This window comes from Psammomys obesus, unplaced genomic scaffold (genome assembly GCF_907164565.1).
Source record: "Psammomys obesus unplaced genomic scaffold, mPsaObe1.curated_primary_1811, whole genome shotgun sequence".
Classification (NCBI taxonomy): domain Eukaryota; kingdom Metazoa; phylum Chordata; class Mammalia; order Rodentia; family Muridae; genus Psammomys; species Psammomys obesus.
The window spans coordinates 4,686,751-4,708,825 of NW_026596034.1; the positions used below are offsets into that span (position 1 = coordinate 4,686,751).

The 22,075-nt window shown below is 52.3% G+C and overlaps 1 protein-coding gene across 1 annotated transcript in view; it reads right to left on the reverse strand.

Annotated features, from left to right (window-relative positions):
• Znf423 (zinc finger protein 423) overlaps window positions 1-22,075 on the reverse strand; it is a 289,638-nt gene that overhangs the window by 219,757 nt on the left and 47,806 nt on the right. The window contains exon 2 of the mRNA XM_055621539.1: window positions 17,564-17,623. Coding sequence (XP_055477514.1) covers window positions 17,564-17,623 — 60 coding nt within the window. The remainder of the gene's footprint in view (window positions 1-17,563; window positions 17,624-22,075) is intronic.

Here is a 22,075-nt window from a genome sequence, read left to right on the forward strand (position 1 = left end):
TTTCTTTTAGAAAATTATAAATGAGGGAGGTGGGCGCTGCTGAGAAGCCTAGCCAGCATATGCAAAAAAGCAAAGGCAAAAATCATGATATTATCACAAACAAAATGCAGTTTGAGGCAGACAGCTTTAAAATAGGGCCAAGAGGGTTGCTTTATATTACAAATAAGTTTTTAAAATGGTGTTCAGGGTCTTCATATGGCCAGAGTGCAGCAAGCAGGAAAGGACACTGCACCTCCAAACAGGTAAGAGCCTGCTATTTTCTTTTATATTTTTAGTCTATGGAGGACAGGTACAAGTGTGGGGGTGAGGGGATACACAAATACGCATGTGTATTCGTTACACCAGCTCGCCAGCAAGCCCCACAGATGCAGTTGTCTCCGGCTCCTCAGCCCTGGAATTACAAGCACGCACTATCACCTCCAGCTTTTTACAGAGGTGCTGGGCGGGAATTAAACTCAGTCCTCAAGCTTACACACCAAGCACTTTCCCACCTGAGCCCTCTTTCCAGCCCCTAGAGCCTTTTCTTTCTTTCTTTTTTAAATTTTATTTTATTTATATTTTTTGTGACAGGGTTTCTCTGTGTATCCTTGGCTGCCCTGGAACTAGCTCTGTAGATCAGGAAGGTCTTGAACTCACAGAGATTCACCTGTGTCCCCATGCTGGGATTAAAGGTGTGTGCCACCACACCCTGGCAACCCTTCTTTCTCGATTGCTTGGCCAGTGTGGTTCCAGAGAAAGTGAGGCTCTATAATGGTTTAAAAAAAAAAAAGAAAGAAAGAAAAGCTACAGGTCAGCATGGTGCCCACAGCACAGGCCATGACAGGCACCTCCTTTGGACATCTCTTGTGGTGTGTTTGTTCTTGTCTGTGTTTAATTGTTGTCGTTTGGTTTGCTTTTATTGAAGGGTGTTGCTGGGTGGCCTAGGCTAGTCTGAATTCGGCCTGTAGCCCTGGTGGCCTCAAACTTTCGACCCTCTTACGTCAGTCTCCTCGGCGCTGTAATGCCAGGCCTGTACCACCAAGCCCAGAACACTGACATCATACACTAGCTCTGAACAACTCCTTCTCCTGCAGCTCCCAGTAAAGCAAGGTTTTGCATCCTGGGAGGTCAAGGAAACTCAAGTTGCTCCAAGCCTGAGGCTGAGCTGTGTGGAAAACAAGAGACTTCAGCCTCAGACCAAGCCCCATCTGCGGCTCAGCCACACATGCACTTAAGAGCCTAGCTCTTTATAATCTGCTTGCTTTACTCTTCAGAGCAGGGCTACAGCCTGAGGGCCTCAGACTACAGGTGAAGAAACTGCGGCTCAGAGAAGTCAAGTAAGAAGAGTAAAACACAAAGAAGGCAAGGCAAGACATAGGCTCAGCCCAGTGTCCTTCCGGAGACGCCAAAGCAAACCAAGCCATAGCTGAGACCTCAGACCATAGAATTTAATGTGAGCCAAGGTCCTGGCATCCTTACCCCCAAGCCAAAATCCAACTCACTTAGTTGGGATGGGTGGAATCCTCAGGGCACATGGCTCTAAAAAATTCATTTGGTCTAACCAGCCCAGGAGAGGTTTCTTTGTGATCTAAAAATGATGAGGCTGAAAACTAGAAGGATCAGAGAGGAATATGGATAGCCAAATTCACACAGCAAGTTCTGAACATTTGACCCTAGAGTCAGACCCTCACCAAGCCATGAACCACGGACACACCTCTAGGATGACCGAGACACAGACAAGTTTTCTAAAGTCTTCCTGCCAGGCCACCACCTACTGCCCACCTGAAGAGCAGCCCCTCATTTTCTCCTGCTAATTAACTTGGATGGAAATGTCTTTAAAGTGAGGCTCAGGGCCCCCCACCCCTTCTGTGAACCAATTTCATCACAACGGAAACCGTGTTGCCAAAATGAGAAAAATGAGAATCCCCTTCTCCTCAGGCCCGCGCCCTTGAAGGCATCTTATTAGAGAAGGCCAGTTCTTAATTAACATTTTGATCTTTAATCCGTTACCCATCTCTCTAATCCTGTTCAGAGGTGCGGCTGGCCCACTTCCGCAGGCAGTAAGTCCAGCACCCGGGCTCACCACAGCTGGACGCCACCGACAGCCTCCTTTCCCAGACACCTTCTCTGCTCCAGGCGGGAGCCACATCCAGGACGGGTGGGAGCCAGCTCTCTAGCCAGCTCTCTAGCCAGCTCAGTGCAAACCTGAATGGCCACTGCAGACAGGAGATCACTTCATTAACCCAGAGCCCCAGCTGTCCCCATTGGCCGTAGTTCTCTTGGCTCTGACAGGCTTTGCTTCAAAGAAATAATGTCCTTCCTAGTCCGGCCTTGCCTACTCCAGCAGTCTCCAGCCCAAGATCAACTCTGCAACTGCACCGAACACATCAAGATGGGGCTGGCACAGCAGCCTAAGGCCTCAGAAAGCCCAGACCCTGCCCCGAGACTCACAAGCTAGGTTAGGGATGTGGCCACCTCTGTCTACCTCCAGAAGCCACCTCCAAAATCACACTCAACCTTCACTGCCTGCCCAGCTGGTATGATCCTACTACAAGCATGTGACCCGACCTCCACAGATGCAACGACTCACAGTCTCCCATCCCGAGTCCCTCAGTACCTACCAGGAGCCTCGTCCTAATGACAGTCCAGCCCAAGTCCTGATCAGCGGTCTCGAGGGGTCCCCACACCTCAGTAAGCCTCCTCCAGAGCCAGCTATGCAGACACCCAGACTTGGAGGGCCTGTATCCTAGCCTTGGCTCTTACTCTTCATTCTGGCATGAATGTGTCATGCCCCGGAGAGGCTGAGCTGACCACTTCTGTCTGAGCGTGACTCTAGCTCCCTGACCCTCACCCAGAAGTGGGTGGCATCACCCTACCTCCTGCTCAGGCACACCTGGAGGGGTGTTCCAACAAAGCCACAATGCTACGGTCTGCTCAGCACCCTCCAAGCACCTAACAATGTCCAGAAGAGCTCAGTGTCTCACCCTCACACCCCGCCTCGCCTCCACAGCCTGGCCCCAGGGGCTCTGCTCCAGCTACAGAGAAAATCCCTTACCCTCCAGGTTCACCTCGAAAACTGCCCCTGGGCCTAATACCCCTTTTCTCATGAAGAAGCCTCTGATCACCCCACCAGCCTGCCATATCTGGCTGTCTACGGACCACGGACACTTTGGTGGCACATGCCATGTGTCCATTCACACAGTCACACTCCCTGCACTGTCTCCACCCGACACAGAAGAGCTTCGTCAGTTTTGTTCACCACCTGGAACAGGGCGGGACATGCAGTAAGCATTCAATAACACTGGTGACTTCGGGAGTAAATAAGCCTGAGGGGACTGTGCCAGTGGTGACCCAGGCTCAACCTGTATCAAAAGCATGAGGTTCACACAACATCGGTGAAGAGGTAGTTAGACATAAAGCAGAACTTCCTGCCGATACATGTACTGAGAAGTTATCCATGCATGAACAAAGGCAAAACTCCTGCTGGGGAAGGAGGAAGAGGAAACTGGCCTCAGTGGGAGAGGATATAAAGCCTGCAGACCAGGGAGAAAGGGCAGCCAGCATGTGGTCATCCACAGACTCCTAAGAACCGGACGAGGGCTCATACACAACTCAAAACCCAGGTGCCGCACAGACCACTGCCTGAAGGGCAGCAGAGAGCCCCGGCGCTCACAGGCACGTTCCACAGTTGTCCTTCAGTTGCCCGCACTGCCCACACTGGGAAAAGCTAACTGTGCACTAATGACCTGGAAGTTACCCCCATGTCACCCTCAGCCAGGTAAAGAGTCGCTGCTTGTTCGTTAGTTGCAGTCAGCCGCAATCCGCTATGCAGCAAACGCCCAGACCCCTGGCGTCTCTGAGCCTCACACTTGTGCATCCAGAAAGCAATATGCTACCCATGGCCTGATCACGAGGGTCCCATGAAATGCTGCCTGTGGCTCTGCCGTGGGAGGAAAGGTAGCACGCACAGGTGCTTGGAGGTGCATGGCTCACCCCTGGCCCCTGTAGAACTTTCTGGAAGTGCCTTGTAGAATGCATGCAAGCTGGGAGATAGGAGCAGGGCCATGGAGGCATGGCCATCAAGGTGTCTGCTGGGGCCTCCATGGCCCTCCCTGAGGGGTAGGACCCCTCTAAAGAAGGCTAAGTGATGACAGGTTCCCTAGGTTGAGCATGCCTCTTTCTTTGGGAGTTTTTTCCTCCTACCCAGCTGGAAGATGTTCCAGGATTCCCCCAGGAAGTCTCGTCATCGAAAATCTACAGAGCACCAGCTGGGCAGAGGAAGCGGCCAAGAGTGGGCTGTAAGGGCCCAGGCCCAGATCCCTCTCTCAGAAGACGGGTAGAGCTATCTAGATGTAGGAAGCATGGTGGAAGACAGAACTCAAAGCCCTACACCTGAGCTCGCCGCTCTCTTCTGCACCTCCATTCCCCTGATGGTGTCCCTCCTAGATGCTCTGTTCTAGCCACACTCAGCAGTAAATGGAACAGCCCAGTAGGAAGCAGCAGGTGTGGCAAGAGGCGAGTCCTCGCTAAGTCTGTGGCAAAGTCTGTGGCAAGCAAGGCCATGGGGCGAGCAAAGGGGTGAGGTGCCTCCCAAAGGGCAAGGCTAGGCTGGCCAGTGTCGGCAGCTCCGCCCACTGAGCCCAAACTTCAGGAGCTGGATACAAAACAAAGCAACTGCTGTTAAGCCAGGCCAGAAAAGTGTGAGTGAGGAGCCCTCCTCTAGGCTCACAGGACCTCAGCCAGGGATGGCTCCAACAGGACAGCTCTGGAAAAGTTGCTCAGCTGCATTATGACCCACTTCAGACAGATATCCCGGGCATCTGCCCCTCCTCCAAGGCAGGCTGCCTGACAGCTCTCCCCATGGGTGGCATGGAGCCCTGGGTTACAGGATACACTAGTCCATGAGTGTCTTTCCAGGGTCAACGTGAAAAAGATTACGGAAGAACGCTTATGCAGCATGTACCAAATTGTGACTGTGATGATGGCCGTTGAGATGGCTGGTGGCTGCAGTGATGGCGGCAGCCACACTTTCTTCGTTCTATTTCTCTTTTGGCCTAGGCTGCCCAGGAAGCTCATCAGCTGTACCCTGACCCAGCCCTTATCATAAGTTTCCAACAAAACTAGTCTTTTCCTCTATGACTTGGGCTGTCTGGCGAGGTTCAGGCCACTCCTATCCTGTCACAAGTCACCACAGAGGCCCTGAGCTGAACACATACCATCTACTCTCTCACTGTGCTCCTACCAAAGCCATAGGTCACGGCTCTGTGATCCCATTAACAGTCAGGAAATGTCCCCAGGAAGAGGCAGTAACTGAGTCAGGCCCACTCTCCAAGAGCAACCTCCAGAGTTGCTACGCACTCACCAGTCATCGCTCCCCCCCCAATGGTCTCTCGGGACAGGATGCTAGAGGGCAAGGACCCCACTGTATTCTGACACCTCGTGCAGCCCAGGCATTTGCTGACCTACACTGGTGCAAAGTTGCTGATGGAAGCAGAGGTCCGTGGGCTTCAAATCCTGGTGCCTTTGCATCTTCAGGGCTCAGGGGCCCTCAACCTAGCATTACCTATAACCGCAGCCTGGACCCTAAAGTTAAACCTAAACTCATTCAAACACATGTAAATTAACAACTATGGAGCTTCTCCTGGCCTGGTCCGGCCTCCACCCTGCATAGCCAGCAAAAGCAAGGCCAGGTGGGGAGGGGAATGCAGGCTCTCGATGACAGCATGGGCTCACACAGGTGATGGAAGCATGTGGGGTCTGCTGCAGGGAGTAGCAGAGATGGGAGGTCCCCCCACACACACACACCACAAAGCAACTTGTCAAGAGTAGGCTGAGGCCATAAAAGCCCAGAGAATTAGACCAAGAGCATTGTGTTGACCTTCCACTCGGTGTAGTGATGGCTTTGGCCTTCAAGTGCCAGCCTAGGGGGTGGGAAAGATACCCAGCCCTGCTTCCTGCCTGTTTCAGGCTGGCCAGGAGCCCTACAGCCAGCACAGGAAATAACAGGGGCCCCCAGAGGCTGCCTAGGCAGGCCCAGCGCCGGCTGGCCAAGGCTGCCCAGGGAGGGAAGGAGGCCACTGTCAGCCTTTGTTTCCGTTTCCCCAGCACTACCCAGACTCCAAGAAACCAGGGAGCTGACAAAGCCTCCCCTCTGCAGCTGTCCAGCCTCCCAGCCCAAGCCCCAGCCCTTTGGACAGGGCCTGCCAGGTCCCCGGGCTCTTAAAGGGGCAGGTGCTGGGTGAGAACTCAGCCATGTCAAAGTTGAAGGTAGGTGTGCATGGGCCAAGATGGGCCAGGCAGTCAGACAGGCAGATGGGCATGGGAGTCTGGATTCTGCCATGGTCAGGCCAGCACTGGGACCAGTAGCATGGCTGAGTGTCTGAAAGGAAAGGTCTAGGGCCTGAAGGAAACAATAAAGAAGGTGGAGAGCCAAGGAGACTGTGCACACTTCAAACACACTGACACCAACCTGACCCTGCAAAGGGGCCACGGGGCCATCGAAAAAGCAGGCATCAACCACCAAATGTAAGCGCTGCACTTTGGCCAGGGGAGAAGCCATTTGCAGTGCACATGTACAGAGGTATACAAACAGTTGCAGATATCTCTGTGAGCATGCACAGACAGCTGAGCACACATACATGTGTGTTATCCGGAGGGGCAAGAAGGCCTGCGCGTGTGGATGTGCACACTGAGGCGTGTCTACATGTGAAAACCTGTGTGCCCAGGTGTGTGTTCTGTGTGCATCTGACTCTGAACTGCGCCCCAGGCTTCTGCCCCGCGATGGCCCTGGCAGCTTCTCACCTGTGACCTGTCACTACAGTGACTTCATCAAGGCTGGCAGCCCATCCTAGTGCACCCCACACCAAAGGAAGAAGACTGAGCCCCAGGACTGTGAGGCGGCAGCCCCAGAAGGTAGGCCCTGGACTCAGTTGAGGAAGAAGCCCACCGGCTGTGAGCCGGCCCAGCTCTCTAAGCCTCTGGGCCACAACGGCCATCTGCAGGGTTAGGGAACATGCTGCAGGTGCCCTGCCCCTGCCTGGCACTGAGTGACAGCTCCCTGAATGGTACTTGTAATGAGTCAGCAATGAGCATAACAACCATTGTCCCAGCCTCTGCAAGCCTGAGGAGAATGCAAAAAGCACTGAAACCCTGAGAACAGCTACTATAAAATGTATCAAGTTTACCAGATACAGTATCTGTGTGATGTGCTAACCGCTACCAAGTACCAAGCACAGCCATCAGTTAAAGGTAACGAAAGTGGGATGGGGTGGGGGAGTATAAATTATGTAGATGCAGTGATAATGCGTGAAGTTCTCAAAAAATATATTTTTTTTTAAAAGAAAGCAATCAAAAAGCGAATGTAATGTCGACAAAATGACTCCCATGAGCAGGACAGAACTGGATAACCAGCTTCAGTGTATGCGCATACTCCATGTATATTCCCATCCGGGAAGGGGCAGCAGCCAGAGCCCAGAAAGTTGCCTGCAACCTACAGCTGATGCACTTCTAACCATGACCATAAAGACCTAGAGGCTGGCCCACAGAGTGTCCACCCAGGAAGCCAGGACTAGCCAGGCTTGGTTGACCTTGGCCATTTCCTGCCAGGCCCTGGCTCTGCTTCCACAGTCCCACCCACTGAAGCAGTCTAACTGCACCACTGGCTCAGGGCTCTGCCTTTCAGAGCAGACTCTGCCCTCATACCAGGCCCTCTGCACCCCATGTTCCTCAAGCAGGGGTGGCATGAGCAACGGTGGTTCTGGGGACTGCCTAGGAACAAAGGTGAGATGCAGGGAAGGGGTGGTTAGGGGGAGGGCTGTGATGAGGTGGGGGTGATCTGAGCTCCTCTGTTACCCCAGACCCAAGCTCAGAGCTAAGTAAGGTCCAACATATGCTTTTCCATGTATGGTCCACAGCAAGAAGAAAGGAGCAGAGGAGGGAGCCCCGGAGACTGACAGGAGCCCCTGGTGACTGAGGGCTGCACATGGAGTTCCTCCTGAGCCCTCACTGCCATTCCCACTTTAGATGAAGCAATGGAAGAGCCTCAGAGAGATACAGTAACTATCTCAAAAGCCACACAGCTAATGAGTAGCTAGATTTCAAATCCAGACTTTGGTCTTATCAAAGAGGACAAAAGTCAGGCCTCAAAGTGCCCAGGGAAAACACTAAACAGGAAAGGTGCTGTTCTGGACCTCACAAACACTTGCTAACTTCCTGCCAGTTGCTGTGCCTAGGCTGGGGTTTGGGGCCAGGGAATGGGAGCAGTACCCTGGGAATGACCGGAGTACAGTGGTGATCTCTTCATTCCAGCAGGGTAGGAAGCGAGAGGCTGGCCCCAGCAGCACTAAGGAAGGCCAAGAAACCATAGCGGGGTTATCCTGGGAAGCTTCCAGCTGGAAGTGTGACGCAGGCTGCTTCAAAAGATGAACAAGGATGACACAGACTAAGGTCTCAGTAAGAGAAAAGACTGGAGAATAAAAGAACCAGGTTGAACCTGTGGCATCTCCACGCCGGTGTCCGAACTACAGCGTCACACGCACGTCTGTACCTGCCAAGCCACCGTCGACATTTTGACAAGGACACCGTGTTTGCTTACGCAGTCCAGTTCAGACAGTGATGGCATAAACTGCGCCAGGATGTGCAATCTGGGCAACAGCCGTAAATGCATCAGCCTCTACAGCCGTCCGCCCTTGAGGCTGGTCCTGTTTAATGACCAGGCTGGAAAAAAACACCAAAGAACTCCAGGCTTCTGGGCCCCACTGCAGGGCTCCCAGGCCTTTGGGAAGGGGTGATACTTTCCTATACATGAGAGTCACCTAAGCTTGAAGAAGCTGCAGCATCACCCCATCCCCCCCACCCCAACACACACCCTCTGACGTCCTCTCAGAGCCCATCATCACGAAGAGGGGAAGTACTGCACACTGGCCTTGCCAAGACAGACAGACCTGTGCCTAGGGCCAGCAGCAGAGCACTGGCTGAGCACTGGCTGGGGCCGTGTACCAAGCAGCAGGAGAATGGCCACATCTAGCTGGAGAGAGTGGAACTAAGCAAATCAAGCCCCATGCCACTGAGGCGAAACACCAGAGAAAAGGAAGGGCAGAAGAGAAACACAGCTCTCAAATTCACTCCCTGTGCCCAGGCTCCAGCATGCCCGGCAACCAGCACACACAAGCACACAGACGTCTTAGGCTCTGCACACTTATGTGCACACAGACCCATCAGAGAGGAAGCACTGCCAACTGTGGCCCAACAGAAGCCAAGATGCTAAGAAGAACCACATCCTCTGAGAAGAACCGGCCTGTGTCTGCTCAGGCCTAGAAAGTAGAACCAGCTAAAAGGGACACGGAGGTACCAAGATGTCAGGGGTCTGAGCCAGGGCAGCAGAAACCTGGACACACACACACACGTCTATGCACACATGGCAGATGCCCTACCTTGTGGACTGTTCACCATGGTAACAGAGTGGCCCCCTCCCAGCTCCAGTTATCACCTGAAGGCTTCTGAGGTCCCCCGTGCTGTTGGGAAGCAGGTCTAACAAAGGCCCAGCTCAGACCAGCCCAGCCAGGGGGCCTTCCAGCCAACCAGCTGACGCATGCCCGCCACGCTCCCCTGGTGAGCTCAGGGCCACCATGTCTTTTTACCCAGCCTGCCTGGCTCCACTTAGCTCAACTCCCCACAGACTCCCCAGCCGAGCTAATGAGAAACTCCCCAGCTGGCCCTGTATAAAAACGCATTTCATAAGTCTTTAAAATGCTGGGAAATTCTACATCTCTTTACTGAGACTTTCCTGTTCCTTGAAAATGTCCCCTGGTCCTCATCAAGAAGACGAGGGGAGGGGGGCAGAGCACAAAAGGTGGACAACACCCTCCGGTGCAGCCTGGAGTCACAGGGCCCAGGGGGAGCTCCCACCATGGGACACAGCAAGGAGACTCCCAGCTAGTGCCGGAGGGACAGGGTGGAATCCATGGTAAGAAGCTCAAGGAGGGGGACCATACAGGGAAAGCGGGGAGAAAGAGGGGAGTCAATCTTGACTGCCTTGGTTTGAGAACTGAAAAGAAAATGAATCTGGGTGTGGTAGTGCCTGCCTGTCACCTTGGCCCTCGATAAGGTGACAGAGGAGGGCGCATCAGCTACAAGACCACTCCTGCCTGACAGCAGTGCAACCCACCCCACAGCAGGGCAACCCACCCTACACCGGGGACCCAAAGCCTAGCACCTACGCCTTGCCTACGCCCTTAGCACAGAGCTAAGGTGGCTGGGGGAGGGGGTCCCTGAGGTTCTGTTTACCGAGGTGGACAATGGAGTGAGTCCACTGTCACATGCTCCCTGCCTTCACCGAGGCTGAAGGTCCAGGATACAAAGGAACTTGCAAAGGCCTGGAATATGAGTGGCATGAGTGGAAATGCTGCGGGGGAGGGGAGGGGGCTATCTCTATGAAGCCCCAGAAACAACAAATAGTCAGTACAGAAACAACAAATAGTCAGTACACATTCTGATGGACCAGAGTGGCCTCCAGTCCCCACACCACAAGGCCCGCTCTTCTGGACATTTCCGTTGACTTACCTAGCTGCAGGAAGTGGGGGCTGACTACACTCTGCCCCCTAGCCAGGACTGGGTTATAAGGAAACAAGGAGTTCTGCATGCTTCTCCTCAAAGCCCAGAACAGATATCCGGCTCCCAGTGCTAACCCCAAAGCCAAGCAGGTCCCTGCTACCACATTCCCTACAACCTCTTTCCCTGACTTAGCGGTGATGGAAAGCCTGGTCACAGGGCCTGCCAGCACTCAACTTTTGCAGGACTAAGGTCTTCACGTAGGCATTTTCCAGGTAGCCGGCAAGGTTAGACAGCTCCAGCAGGAGTCTTCCCCGACCTAGGTGCCCTGCCGCAGTGCCAACCTCTCAGTGCACCTCTGGCCTTTCTGCAAGGAAACAGCATTCTCATAGGCAGGTCTGCCATCTATGGGCGAGCTCTGAAGTTCCTGCACGAGCTTCCTGGATTCAAGTCCCTGCCCTGCTGCCTTTGGCTGTGTGACCTGCAAGCAATTGGAAGTGTCTCTGTGCCTCAATTTTTTTTTTAATTCATATATACAAAGCCGATGAGATCTGACTCCAAGAGGCATCCATTATGTAGCAGTGATGGACTCTCTTGGCAAAGACAGAGAGCAAACACCTGGCAGGAAGGTCTCCAACTTTGACCACAGAGCAGCATCCATAGTCTGGGCCAGGACAACGACGGATTAGTGACTGTTACAAACCACAGCATGTGTGTCACTGTGCCACACAGAAACCTCTTAATCTGCCAGGCAGGTCAAGGAACATTAATCAACAGGTTCACATGGCCCGCCCACCTCAAGCCCATTCAGTCAGCCCTCCAGACCCTCCTCCCTCTATGTGCCCATGGCTCAGCCCCATAGTGCTATGTTGGAAGAAACCTCATTGTCCCTGGATGCTAGGAGAGGTCACCATCCATGACACCAGGGCTGGATAGTGACAGGCGTGAGGACAAATAGGCAGGGGCTTGGCTTGTGACTCACAGTCTCACACTTTGAAACTTAGAATCACACACATCTTTACCAGAACTTTCCAACATTTCAAGAAGAAAGAGGAACCCTAGAGGGGGAAATGGGATCCCACCCACACTGGGATGGACAGGAAGACAGAAGGAAGGGAGGACACAGACAGGAAGACAGGCTCAAGGCTGGAGACTGAATGCAAGCCAGTGAAATGCCCCTTGACAAAGCTATTCCCAACGTGTGCGTACACACACACACACACCCTTCTTACCTGTAACCAGGCCAACAGCTGCTGATACAAGGCATTTATATGGCCAGAACAATGATTTTCAAAACACAAGTTGTTCAAAATGAAATGCCGTCCCATGTAGGACAGCTATAAGGGGTGGACAAGGGGGAGCCCTCTCACACCGCTGCCAGGTGCTGAAGGGGTACGGCTGCCATGCAGAACAGTCTAGGCACCTCACAGAGCTCAATGCCTTGCTACTGTAGGACCTGAGCACTCACCCCTGGAGCGGAACACAGGTGTTCAAACAGAAACTTGCACAAGGTAACTCACGGCAGCTCTGCGCACAGCAGCCAAAGACGTGAGCACCCCCCGAGAGTCCACCGGCAGAGGGACAGCAAACAAAATGTGGTCTATCTAGACTGGGGGTTTTATTCAGTCCTAAGGGAGGAGGGGGCGACACACCCTGCTCTGTGGATCACCGAGCGGGTGAAGGGGCCCTGTTGGTACATGCTCTCCGCCAGCCGGCAGCTGTAGGCCATGTCCAGAGAAGGCAGATATAGATGGATGGAAGGCAGCTGAGCCACTGCCCAGGACATGGGGGGGGTGGGTGGAAGAGGAGGACAAATAGCTATAGAGGTGCAAGGCCTCTTTAGGGGGTTACCCAATCATGACAACGGTCCCCCACATCTCTGGACATGAGGAGAGCCACAAAGGGCTTCTTCAAGTGAGTGAAATGATCTCAAAGCTGCTTCTAAAACTGAGTTGCTGTTTGTTTTTGTTTTTAATTCTAATTTTAATTTTAATTTTGATTTTATTTGAAACTCAACTCTCTGTGCTGTCTTTGCAGATCTCAGATGACCTGGTAATTCCAGGCCCAGTGCTCCACAGCACAGCCAGCAGCTGGATGACAGCTGCCTTTAGCAAGGCCTGTATCATGTCACCTATTAGTTCTGCCACCAAGAGTCTGGGGGGGAGGAAACACACTCATGGTCCCCAGAAGTCTAGGGGGAGAGGAAGAGCTGCGGGGGTGTCATCTAGAAGTCCCGGTGGGTAGAGGGTCTCTGGGTGAGCCATCTAGAAGTCTAGGGAGAAGTGAGGTTTGGGGCTGTGTACCCTAAGATTCTGGAAGAGAGGCCTCTTGTGGCTGAAGGAGTTGGGGGGAGAAAGGGCTCTGGCTGTGGCTCCGAGAAGTCTTTTCCACTAGCAAAGATCTGCCGCCTTCCTAAGGAGTCCACAGATCAAGCTGGCTAGCAAGGCACCTGAGGCCGTAACTCCACTGCGATCACATGCGGAATGCCCCGGGTTCTGGAGGAGAATCCACACCAAGGCAGGTGCTCAGAGGCAGAGGTTCGAAGCAGGTTCAGGACTTCTCCAGATTAAAATCTCTTATAAGATACACACGCACACCACACAGACCACACACAGCCTCCACACACCTCTCACACAGAACACCATAGCCAGCATGCACCATGTGTACCCACAGTGTATACATAGCCCCAAAGTCGACACAGCCCGAGCACATCATATACGCACAACATACATATAACCCTGACACACCATACATACACACATACAATCCACACGTAACCCACAAAGGCCATATGCACACACAGTACACACATAACCCAGAGATGATATACATACACAGAGCCCCACGTTACAAACAGACACAAGCACACATAGACATACACACCCCACATATAGCCCCTATACACAGCCTCTTCATTAGCACAGCCACACACATCACAAGCACAGGCCCACACTCAGCGCACACACTACACACAGATCACATACACAGTCCCCACATACACTATGTACCACACTCAGTACATACACACTACACACATAACCCACATAGGTACACACAATATTCAACATGTATCACAAACAGATCAAACACACACACACACAAGCACATGCATGTCCACACTCAGACACAAACACACACTTGCCACATCCACGTGCCACACACACACCACACAAGCACACAACACATACATACATGATACACTTCACACACCACCACCACACCCCCTGAGCTTTTCGGGTGTGAGAAATCTCCATCTCGGCCTGGGAGAATGCCTCACCCGGTAATGAGCCCTCACAAGCATTAGGACCCAAACTGGGATCCCCTCGACCCAGGTCAAAGCCAGATGGGCTTGGCAACAGTCCTGTAATCCCAGCACTCACAAGGGGGAGACAAAATCTTCAGAGCAAGCTGTATACTCAGACTAATCAAAACAGTGCTCGGGGGAGAGGCTCTGCCTCAGTATACAAGGTGGAGAGCAGTTGATAAAAAACACCAGACAGCAACTGCAGGCCACATGCAGAAGCACCTGAGCAGGCGCGCGCGTGCACACACACGTACACACACACACACATCTCCCCCCATTCCAGGACCACAATCACATGAGAAACCAGTCATTTAAGACCCCACATTGCCAGGGCCCTGCCTCAGCTCTGAACAGAGGGCTTTCCCCAGGGTTCCCTACCTATCCGCAGCCCTGTGCTTGCCAGTCCAAAGGCAGGAGGCAGCCGCTCACCAGGTTGGAGAACACGACACAACTTCACTCCTTCCCTGCCAGGCAAGACCAGCTTCTCCTTTGTGGTCAAGGTTCCAGATCAAGAACATAAAGTGAACAGGCCAGCTGTCCCTCAGATCGCTGCAGGGCCCAACTAGTGGGGGGCAGGGCGTGCCAGGGTGCCACTTCCAAGTGTACTCGGTTCTCTACCTCCCTGCTAGGTAGGGAAAGGTCAAGTTGCCTCAAGTCCCTGCTCCACAGCACTCTGGCCACCACACCACTCAGCAGCGACCACCCCAGCCCATCTGGCAAATGAGAACAGCAAGACTCAGCAGCTTGTCAATGGTAGGTGGGGGAGAGCGGTCTGCTCCCCAAAATCCCCAGTGTACCTTATCTTACTTGCTGGCATAGCCATGTGGCACCTGAAAAGTCCTAGACAAAGAAAGCAGTTTCATCTGGACCCTTGGCCCTGTCCTCCTCGGTGGCCCATAACCATCCCACAGAAAAATGACAGTACGGCCACTGGAAAGTGTCACCTCACGAAGCTATCACATGAACCAAAGGGTAAAGTGCTCCCTGTGAACGGCACACACTAAGTTACATGACTAATAAATGTGTCATCACCCACGCACAAGGGCTGCCTGCCAGACTGCCTTCATCCTGTCCCAGGGTCAGAGCCATCTCACAAGCCACACTCAGAGCCCTCAAGTTCTTTCATGGCCCAAGTCCAACAGAACTGGGAAGGAAGGACTACCACATGCTCTCTTAAAAATCATCCCAGCACACCAGAAGGCAGCAGAGCGGTCCACGGCTGGCTCTGCTTGTCCACTCCCTGTCCACAACAATGAGAAGGTGGCCTAAAGTTCTCTGGAACGGTGGCCACGGGGTCCTTAGGGGCAGATGTGGTCACAAGGATACATGCTCAGCTCTTGAAGAGAAACTGGGATATCTCACCACTCCTGGGATCCCAGGGACTGGCCAGCTCGTTGCGGAGTCCTGAAAATGTAGGTGGCACAGAACACTGTGGATAGCAGCCCTGCCTCCTCCGGATCAGGAGATGCCTTGAGTGTCAGTCTGGGAACCTGATGGCCTCTCTACACCACAACCACCACCTTACCACTCCCGCACACCCTACCACAGTTTCCATCATGGGAATGAAGACAGCAAACACAGAGAGGGACGGTACCTCCCTCCACTGGAGGCTTGTCAGCAGGTCCTTCTCAGGAGCCAAGTTCAACAAACACACACACCAGAAACTAAACATCCTATTTGATTGATTGGTTGGTTGATTAATTGATCGATTTTTTTTGAGATAGGGTCTCTCTACATACTCCTAGCTGTCCTAGAATTCACTATGTAGACCACTTTGGCCTTCACAGAGATTCGTTTGCCTCTGCCTCCCAAGTGCTAGGATTATAAGCATGCACCACCATGCCTGGCTCAGTCTTCCTATATTTCAGTAGCCATAGGGGACGTATCTCTTCAGCAAAAAAAGGCAGCGCAGCCCACCTGTCCAGCACTGACCCATAGTCTTGCTTCTGTTTCCCGAGATATGGAACACGCCCGTTACTCAGCCTTCCAACAAGTCTCTTCCGTCGAGGGAGCCTCTGCCACAAAGGGCCAGGGTAACAGACCATTCACAGACATAACAAATCCCATACCCAGGTCAACCAAGACACTGCAGGCTCTACACAGCTCTAAGAGCTTCTGTGAAGGCACCAGGCCGGAAGCAGGGGGCTGGGGATCAAGGGCCAGTTCCCCACTCTCCTGTTCAGTCTGTTACATCCTTCACAGTTCAGTTATTTGGAAACCATCTTCAAGATTTTTGCTGGGGCACTAACAAGATGGCTCAGCAGGAAAACGTGCCTGCCACACAAGCCTAAGATCTACTTTCAATCTCCAGAACCCACAAAAGGCATAAAACAGAGGTTTTCAATCTGTGGGTCACGACCATTTGAGGGTTGAACAACCTTTTCACAGGGGTCTCCAAACACAGCTATTTGCATTACAATTTGTAACAGCAGCAAAACTACAGTTATAAAGAAGCAATGAAAATAATTTTATGGTTGAGGGGTCACCACAACATGAGAAACTGTATTGAAGGGTGGCAGGATTAGGAAAGTTTAGAACCATTACTATAAAGGAAAGAACCAACTCCACAAAATTGTCCTCTGACCTCCACACATTCAACATGGCTCCATCACCACACACACACACACACACACACACACCCTGCATTAATAACAAATTTAAAAACTTGCCCAAGTATCCAAGTATTAGATGCTGTCACTCAAAACTTTTGCCAACTCAGTTTCTTCAACCAAGTGAGCTAGCCTCATAAGCCATATATGTCCACCAAGTCACAAATTAGATGTGTAATCACTGATGTTAAATGTGTGTAGACCTGAAATGTGTACCCAATATTAGCCCCTCAGTTGCCTCAGTTTGCACAACTAAATGAGAAGAGTGGATGTAATGATTATTTGATAGGACTCATCAGACGAGACTCAACAGGCCTTGGACCCCATACTCTGGAGGCAGCTATTCCGAATCCAAGGATACAGCTGGCACGATGTGGCTGAGAGGGACAAGGGAAGGAGGCCTGTCATCTGCCAGACAGAGAACTGGGACCCAATGCAATGGGAGGCTGTGGCTGAATGCAGAACTGCTACTCCAGAGCTTCAAGGTCCCAAAGATGGGTCCAGCCTCAGTCCCTGTGAGCTGCCACAGAGGATTACCAGTTCAAAAAGTTTCACCCATCAGCTGCTTCCCACAGCTTGCAAACAACCACAAGAACTGAAAGACCTGAGACGGAAAACCCAAGGTCTCCAATGGTCATGCCACCCAGCACCCCACAATGCCACACATCCCACAAGTCTGAGCTTGCTCCCCATCACCTCCCCCTGAAGGCATGTTCTCGGGTCTGAAAGTCCGTTTCAGGGGCGGAAGTACAGAAATCTGGTTTTCACTCCTTCGGGTTTCACTCTACTCAAGTGGCTTCTGCTCAGTGTGTTTGGCAAGAACGTCAATGGCATTCAGAGAAGGTGCCACGCCTGGCAGTGGGGGTACTCACCACCCACCTCACTTGCCCAGAGGATGGAACCAGGGCCCTTGGGAGGAGAAGGGTTGACTTGTCTCCACATGGAATGAATTTTACTGGCCATATGGAACAGATATACAATCGTGTTGCAAGGGGAAGTCTGGACTAGACACAGGAATGTGACAAGAAGAATACCATTTCCATAACCAGCTGGGTGGCTTTCTGACTCCCTGGGCCAGTCTCCCAACCCCCCAGCAAAGCTCCACCAGCCCCTGGGCGCTTACCTGCTGCTGCCACAGAGGAATCCCAGGCCAGCGAGAAGTCCGAGGCCTCCCCCTCTTCAACTGGAAGAGAAGAAAGAAGGGCTGTGAGTTTGTAAGCTGTCCACATAGGTCATGGGGTAGGGCACAAGTCAGATGGGAGCACTGTGGGGTATTTGTATGCCATCTGCCAGGGGACGCTGGGGTCATAAAACCTACGCCAAGGTGGCTTTTGTTGGTGTCACAGAGATGAAAGCGTGATCAGAATAAAGCACAAGGACTAGGGCATCTTCAGCCAGTAAGGTAATGCCATGCAAGCATGACGACCTGAGTTCGGGTCCCCAGAACCCACACAAGGCTGGACACCATAGCATGTATCTGTAATCCAGGTGCTTTTATGGTGAGACTGGAGGCAAAGATGGGAACCTTTGGAAACTCGTAGGTCTGGTAGCCTGTGTACACACTGGCAAACAAGAGATCCTACCTCAAACAAATTAAAAGACAAGGACCAAGACTGTCCGCTGTCCTCCATGTACACACAAACACACACACACAGATTATAAATAATAAAAAAGCATCACACGTGAACGCCAAAGTACTGTCTCTGTTTCCACAGCCCTGTATTCTGGCAGACATCACTAATCAATCACAGCACTGCCTCCAGACAGACATATCAGAATCCTTTTCTATTCAGTACTACAGCATTAGTACATAGTTTCCACTCAGGAGCAAAACATCTGCCACCCACCAAAATGAGGCAAAGCTCAGAACAGTCCCTAATCTTGCAGGCATTTTTCCCTACCAAAGGCCACATTGCCTACCGCTGAGATACAAAGGCTACCTTGATAATGGAAAGGAACAGATACGGTGGCTCTTGGAGGCTGGGAAGATTCAACGCACCATTCTGTGTGTTGGAGTCATAACCTGCAGACGGACGGCCCTCGGGACACACAAAGGCCTGCTTTCCCCAGGCCAGCAGACAAAATCACTGCAGCTCATTGGCTGGCAACATGGCAGGGAAACTCACCTTCCCCCACCTCAGCCTGGACCCCACAGAATGAGGCTTGACAGGGATGAAGTCTCCCCTACCCCAGACCCCAGCACTTGAGACCAGGCTGGTGGGGACCAGGGAGAAACACTATACGGCATAATAGCACTCTCGCCCTGGACTCAGGCCCAGTCTGGAGCACATAATAATATTAAAGCTGGGTTATGGACTTTGTAAATGGAACTTTGTTTAAGCCAAAAACGTGCACACATGTTTTTCAGATTTAACAGGCCCTGCAGCTCTGCGCATGTGCAAGCTGAAGGGACCTGAGCTGCCCACCTCTCAGTCCTCAACACTGGAATAGCTGGGTGCCCCCTGTGAGACAAACACTCCCCTTGGCTGAGGAGCACCAAAAGTCTCAGAGTTAATGAGAGCCTGTGCCGAGTTTAGACCTCCACTCCGGGTGGTCCATGAAGAATGGGGTCCTCTAGAAACCAGGGCACCGAGGGCGTGTCTACAATCCTAGGTAGCTCAAAGGCAGTGAGGCAGTATGCTGAGGGAGAGGGCTGGCTGTGGTCAGAACCTGGCCCTGGGCCTCACTAGCTGTGTGATCTTGAGCCCTGCACTCTAGTCCACTCAAGGCTGTGAATTCACAAAAACAGCTAGCATGAGCCATAAGACAAAGCAAATGTGAACTTATCTCCCATTTTGTACCCTGTGAGGGGCAAGGGATCAAGGACTGCTCTGTCCTGGAGACAAGCGACTGCAGAGTTAGGAGGAGAGTGGTCCAGTGCAGCCAGTGAGGAAGGTCAGAGTTCATAGGTCATGGTGCAGACTTCCTCCAGCATGTACAGTGGCCCTGACCACGGCCCTCTCAGTGAGGGACCCATATGCCATCTGGCCTTGTGCCTGGAACATGAATGTGTTTTCCCACAGCTGCTGGCATGCAACACGCCCCCCCCCCCCAACAGCTCTGGCCCACATTCTGTCCTTTGAAGGTATGAGCATATGGCCTTTATATATTCTTGATGAGAAAAAGAAACGCCCTGCTCCACCCCACTCAAGGCTCTTCATTGTCTGAAGCTATGACAATGAAGAGGGTTTTCTACCTGACCAGGCTCTGCAGTCCAGTTGGAGTTCCCAACATGACCAACAAGGACAGCAGGCACAGAAAAGAAACTATACCAGGTGCTGACTAGGGGAAATAGGAGACTGCTCTCTGGGGGCCCAAAAGGCCGCACGCTGGGAGCCCCATATCTTTACCCTGGAATTCTGCTGCAGAGGCACAAAGAACCCAGGAGTGTGAGGCATGCTGGGGATGACCAGTCAACGCAGGCCAGAGCTTAGCAGCATACCACGGGGTCTACCCACCATCCAGGGGCGGTGCTCCATTTCAGAGCCAAGCAGCAGATGTTCAGGATTCTGTGTCCAAGAACATGAGTACAACACAGAGACTATGGGACACAGGAACACTGGACTTGCCCAGGGTCGAATGTCAGACACCTGGGCCAGCCTTTCCTCACTCAAGTGTACCAAGTCCATAAAGAGCTCGTGCCTCATCTCCCTCACTGCTCAGCTCTCCACAGCCTTGTCCCCACTAAGTGGTCCACCTCCCATGTCTTGGGCTTTCGTCTACCTCATTACAGGGCATACACCTGCCATCTTGTCACTGCTAATGCCAAAGCCTAACTCAATGCCAACATCAGAAAACACAAACGTCTGAATGAATAAGTAAGCAAGGCATGGCCCCCACAGAATGAGCACCCCTCACCCAGCCTGCTGGAACAGAGCTCTGCTCTGAACCAGGCTTTGGTAGGACAACCCCAGGCACACACCTGCTCCTGCAGGGCAGGACCCATGTGGTGCTCATCTGACATGGCTTGGCCTCAGCAGGTGGAAGGTATGTTGGACTTACAGCTGCCCTGGAATAAAGAGCTGGGGAGCCTGTAAGCACTGTCCTCACTCAGGGCCTGGACTATGGCCACCAGGGACGGCCCTTCCACAGAGAACCCAACAGCGTCTACTCAGAGAAGGTGGAACAGTCACCTCTGACATTTTAGGAGATTCCAGCACTGTGTGCAAACCAGAATTCTTAGTAATGGGGGAAAAGGGGACTGAAAGGGGACCAGGAGGCCTATAGAGGGCATTTGTCTGGTGGCAGCAATTCAAAGATAGTTTTGACGAGTGCCTCCACGAACGCTAATAAGAATTCTGAGACTCTGTAAAGGCTTCAAACATCAGAAGCCCACATTCCTTCTCAACTGTGAGACTGATAGCTAACTGAACCACGGGAATGGGTGAGTTCCACCAAATGCTGTCTCCATACTTCCTCTTCCGGGATATGCAGAGTCTTGTCCATGAACCATGATTGGATTTGCAGCTCCAGAGGTACCAGGCAGACCCAGGGCCTTGTGTGCTGGCCTCTGAGCTACAGATCTCAATGGCAGACCAGTGTATTAAAGTAGGTGTGAGCCTCTTGGTCCTGGCTGTAAAGCAGTGTCCTCTACCAGAGGGCAAGGCCTCCCAAACACCTCATTGAGGAAGAAGACACTGGAGACAGAAAAAAGGTGTGGAAAGTGGGGCAGAGGTGAGGAGAATAGAAAAGCACCCTCTGGCCTAGCAGCCTGCTAACTCAACAGGGCGTTCCCTCCCTCCAAGCTGTGGCAAAGTCAGCAGGACCTGTGCTGTCATAGGCAGGAGAGCTGCGGGGATGGCGCACTGCAGACAAGCTCTAAGGCGATGGCCTCTGGCCTCAAGAAGGGACGGAGGAAAGGGAAAGGCTGCCTGAGCCAGAGCCCCCTCTGAGCTCCAGAACCCACCCCAGACCAGTGCTCCCAAGGAGCCCAGAGTCAGGTGTTTAGCTTCTAAATACCTACGCATTGGGCATTTTTCTTTGGAAAGGATCATTTTCACCAAAAATCATCTGGGAAAATGTTCTCCCCACAACCACCTGCCGACAAAGTCAAGAACTTCTGTACTCTTTGGAGTTTGTTTGTTTGTTTGTTTGTTTGTTTGTTTGTTTGTTTTACTCTGGGTTATGCCTCTGAGAGTCTTAGTAGACTCTCGTAAGTTCCCCTGGACCTTGGGACCCCCCACACACACCTTTGCAGTGAAGCCGGGCTCACCTTGGCCCCAAAGAGACTCTTGAGAGTCCCCCTATGCCACAGGAAGTGGTAAGCCAGGCAAGCTCGTCTTTAGAGAAGCCATGTCACCCCCACCAGGTTAGGCACCAAGAAGTTACCCTAAAGCCCAGAGACTGCCAAGCATAAAGGAGAGCCTAGCTGCTCAAGGAATGGAAAACACACAGGGCTGAGGTGGGCTCAGAGACTGGGCACCAGGAAAGAACATGGGAGGCCTGAGGCTGGTCTCCAATGCCACATAAATAAACAAACACGGACAGGGCAGTGGCCTACTGTGTGTAGATGGGCAGGCTGGGCCTTGTAAAAAAAAAAAAAAAAAAAAAAAAAAAAAAAAAATATGAGAAAAAAAAAAAAAAAAAAAAAATTTTGTGTTCAAAAAGGGGTACAGCCGGGGGCAGGGGGGTGGAT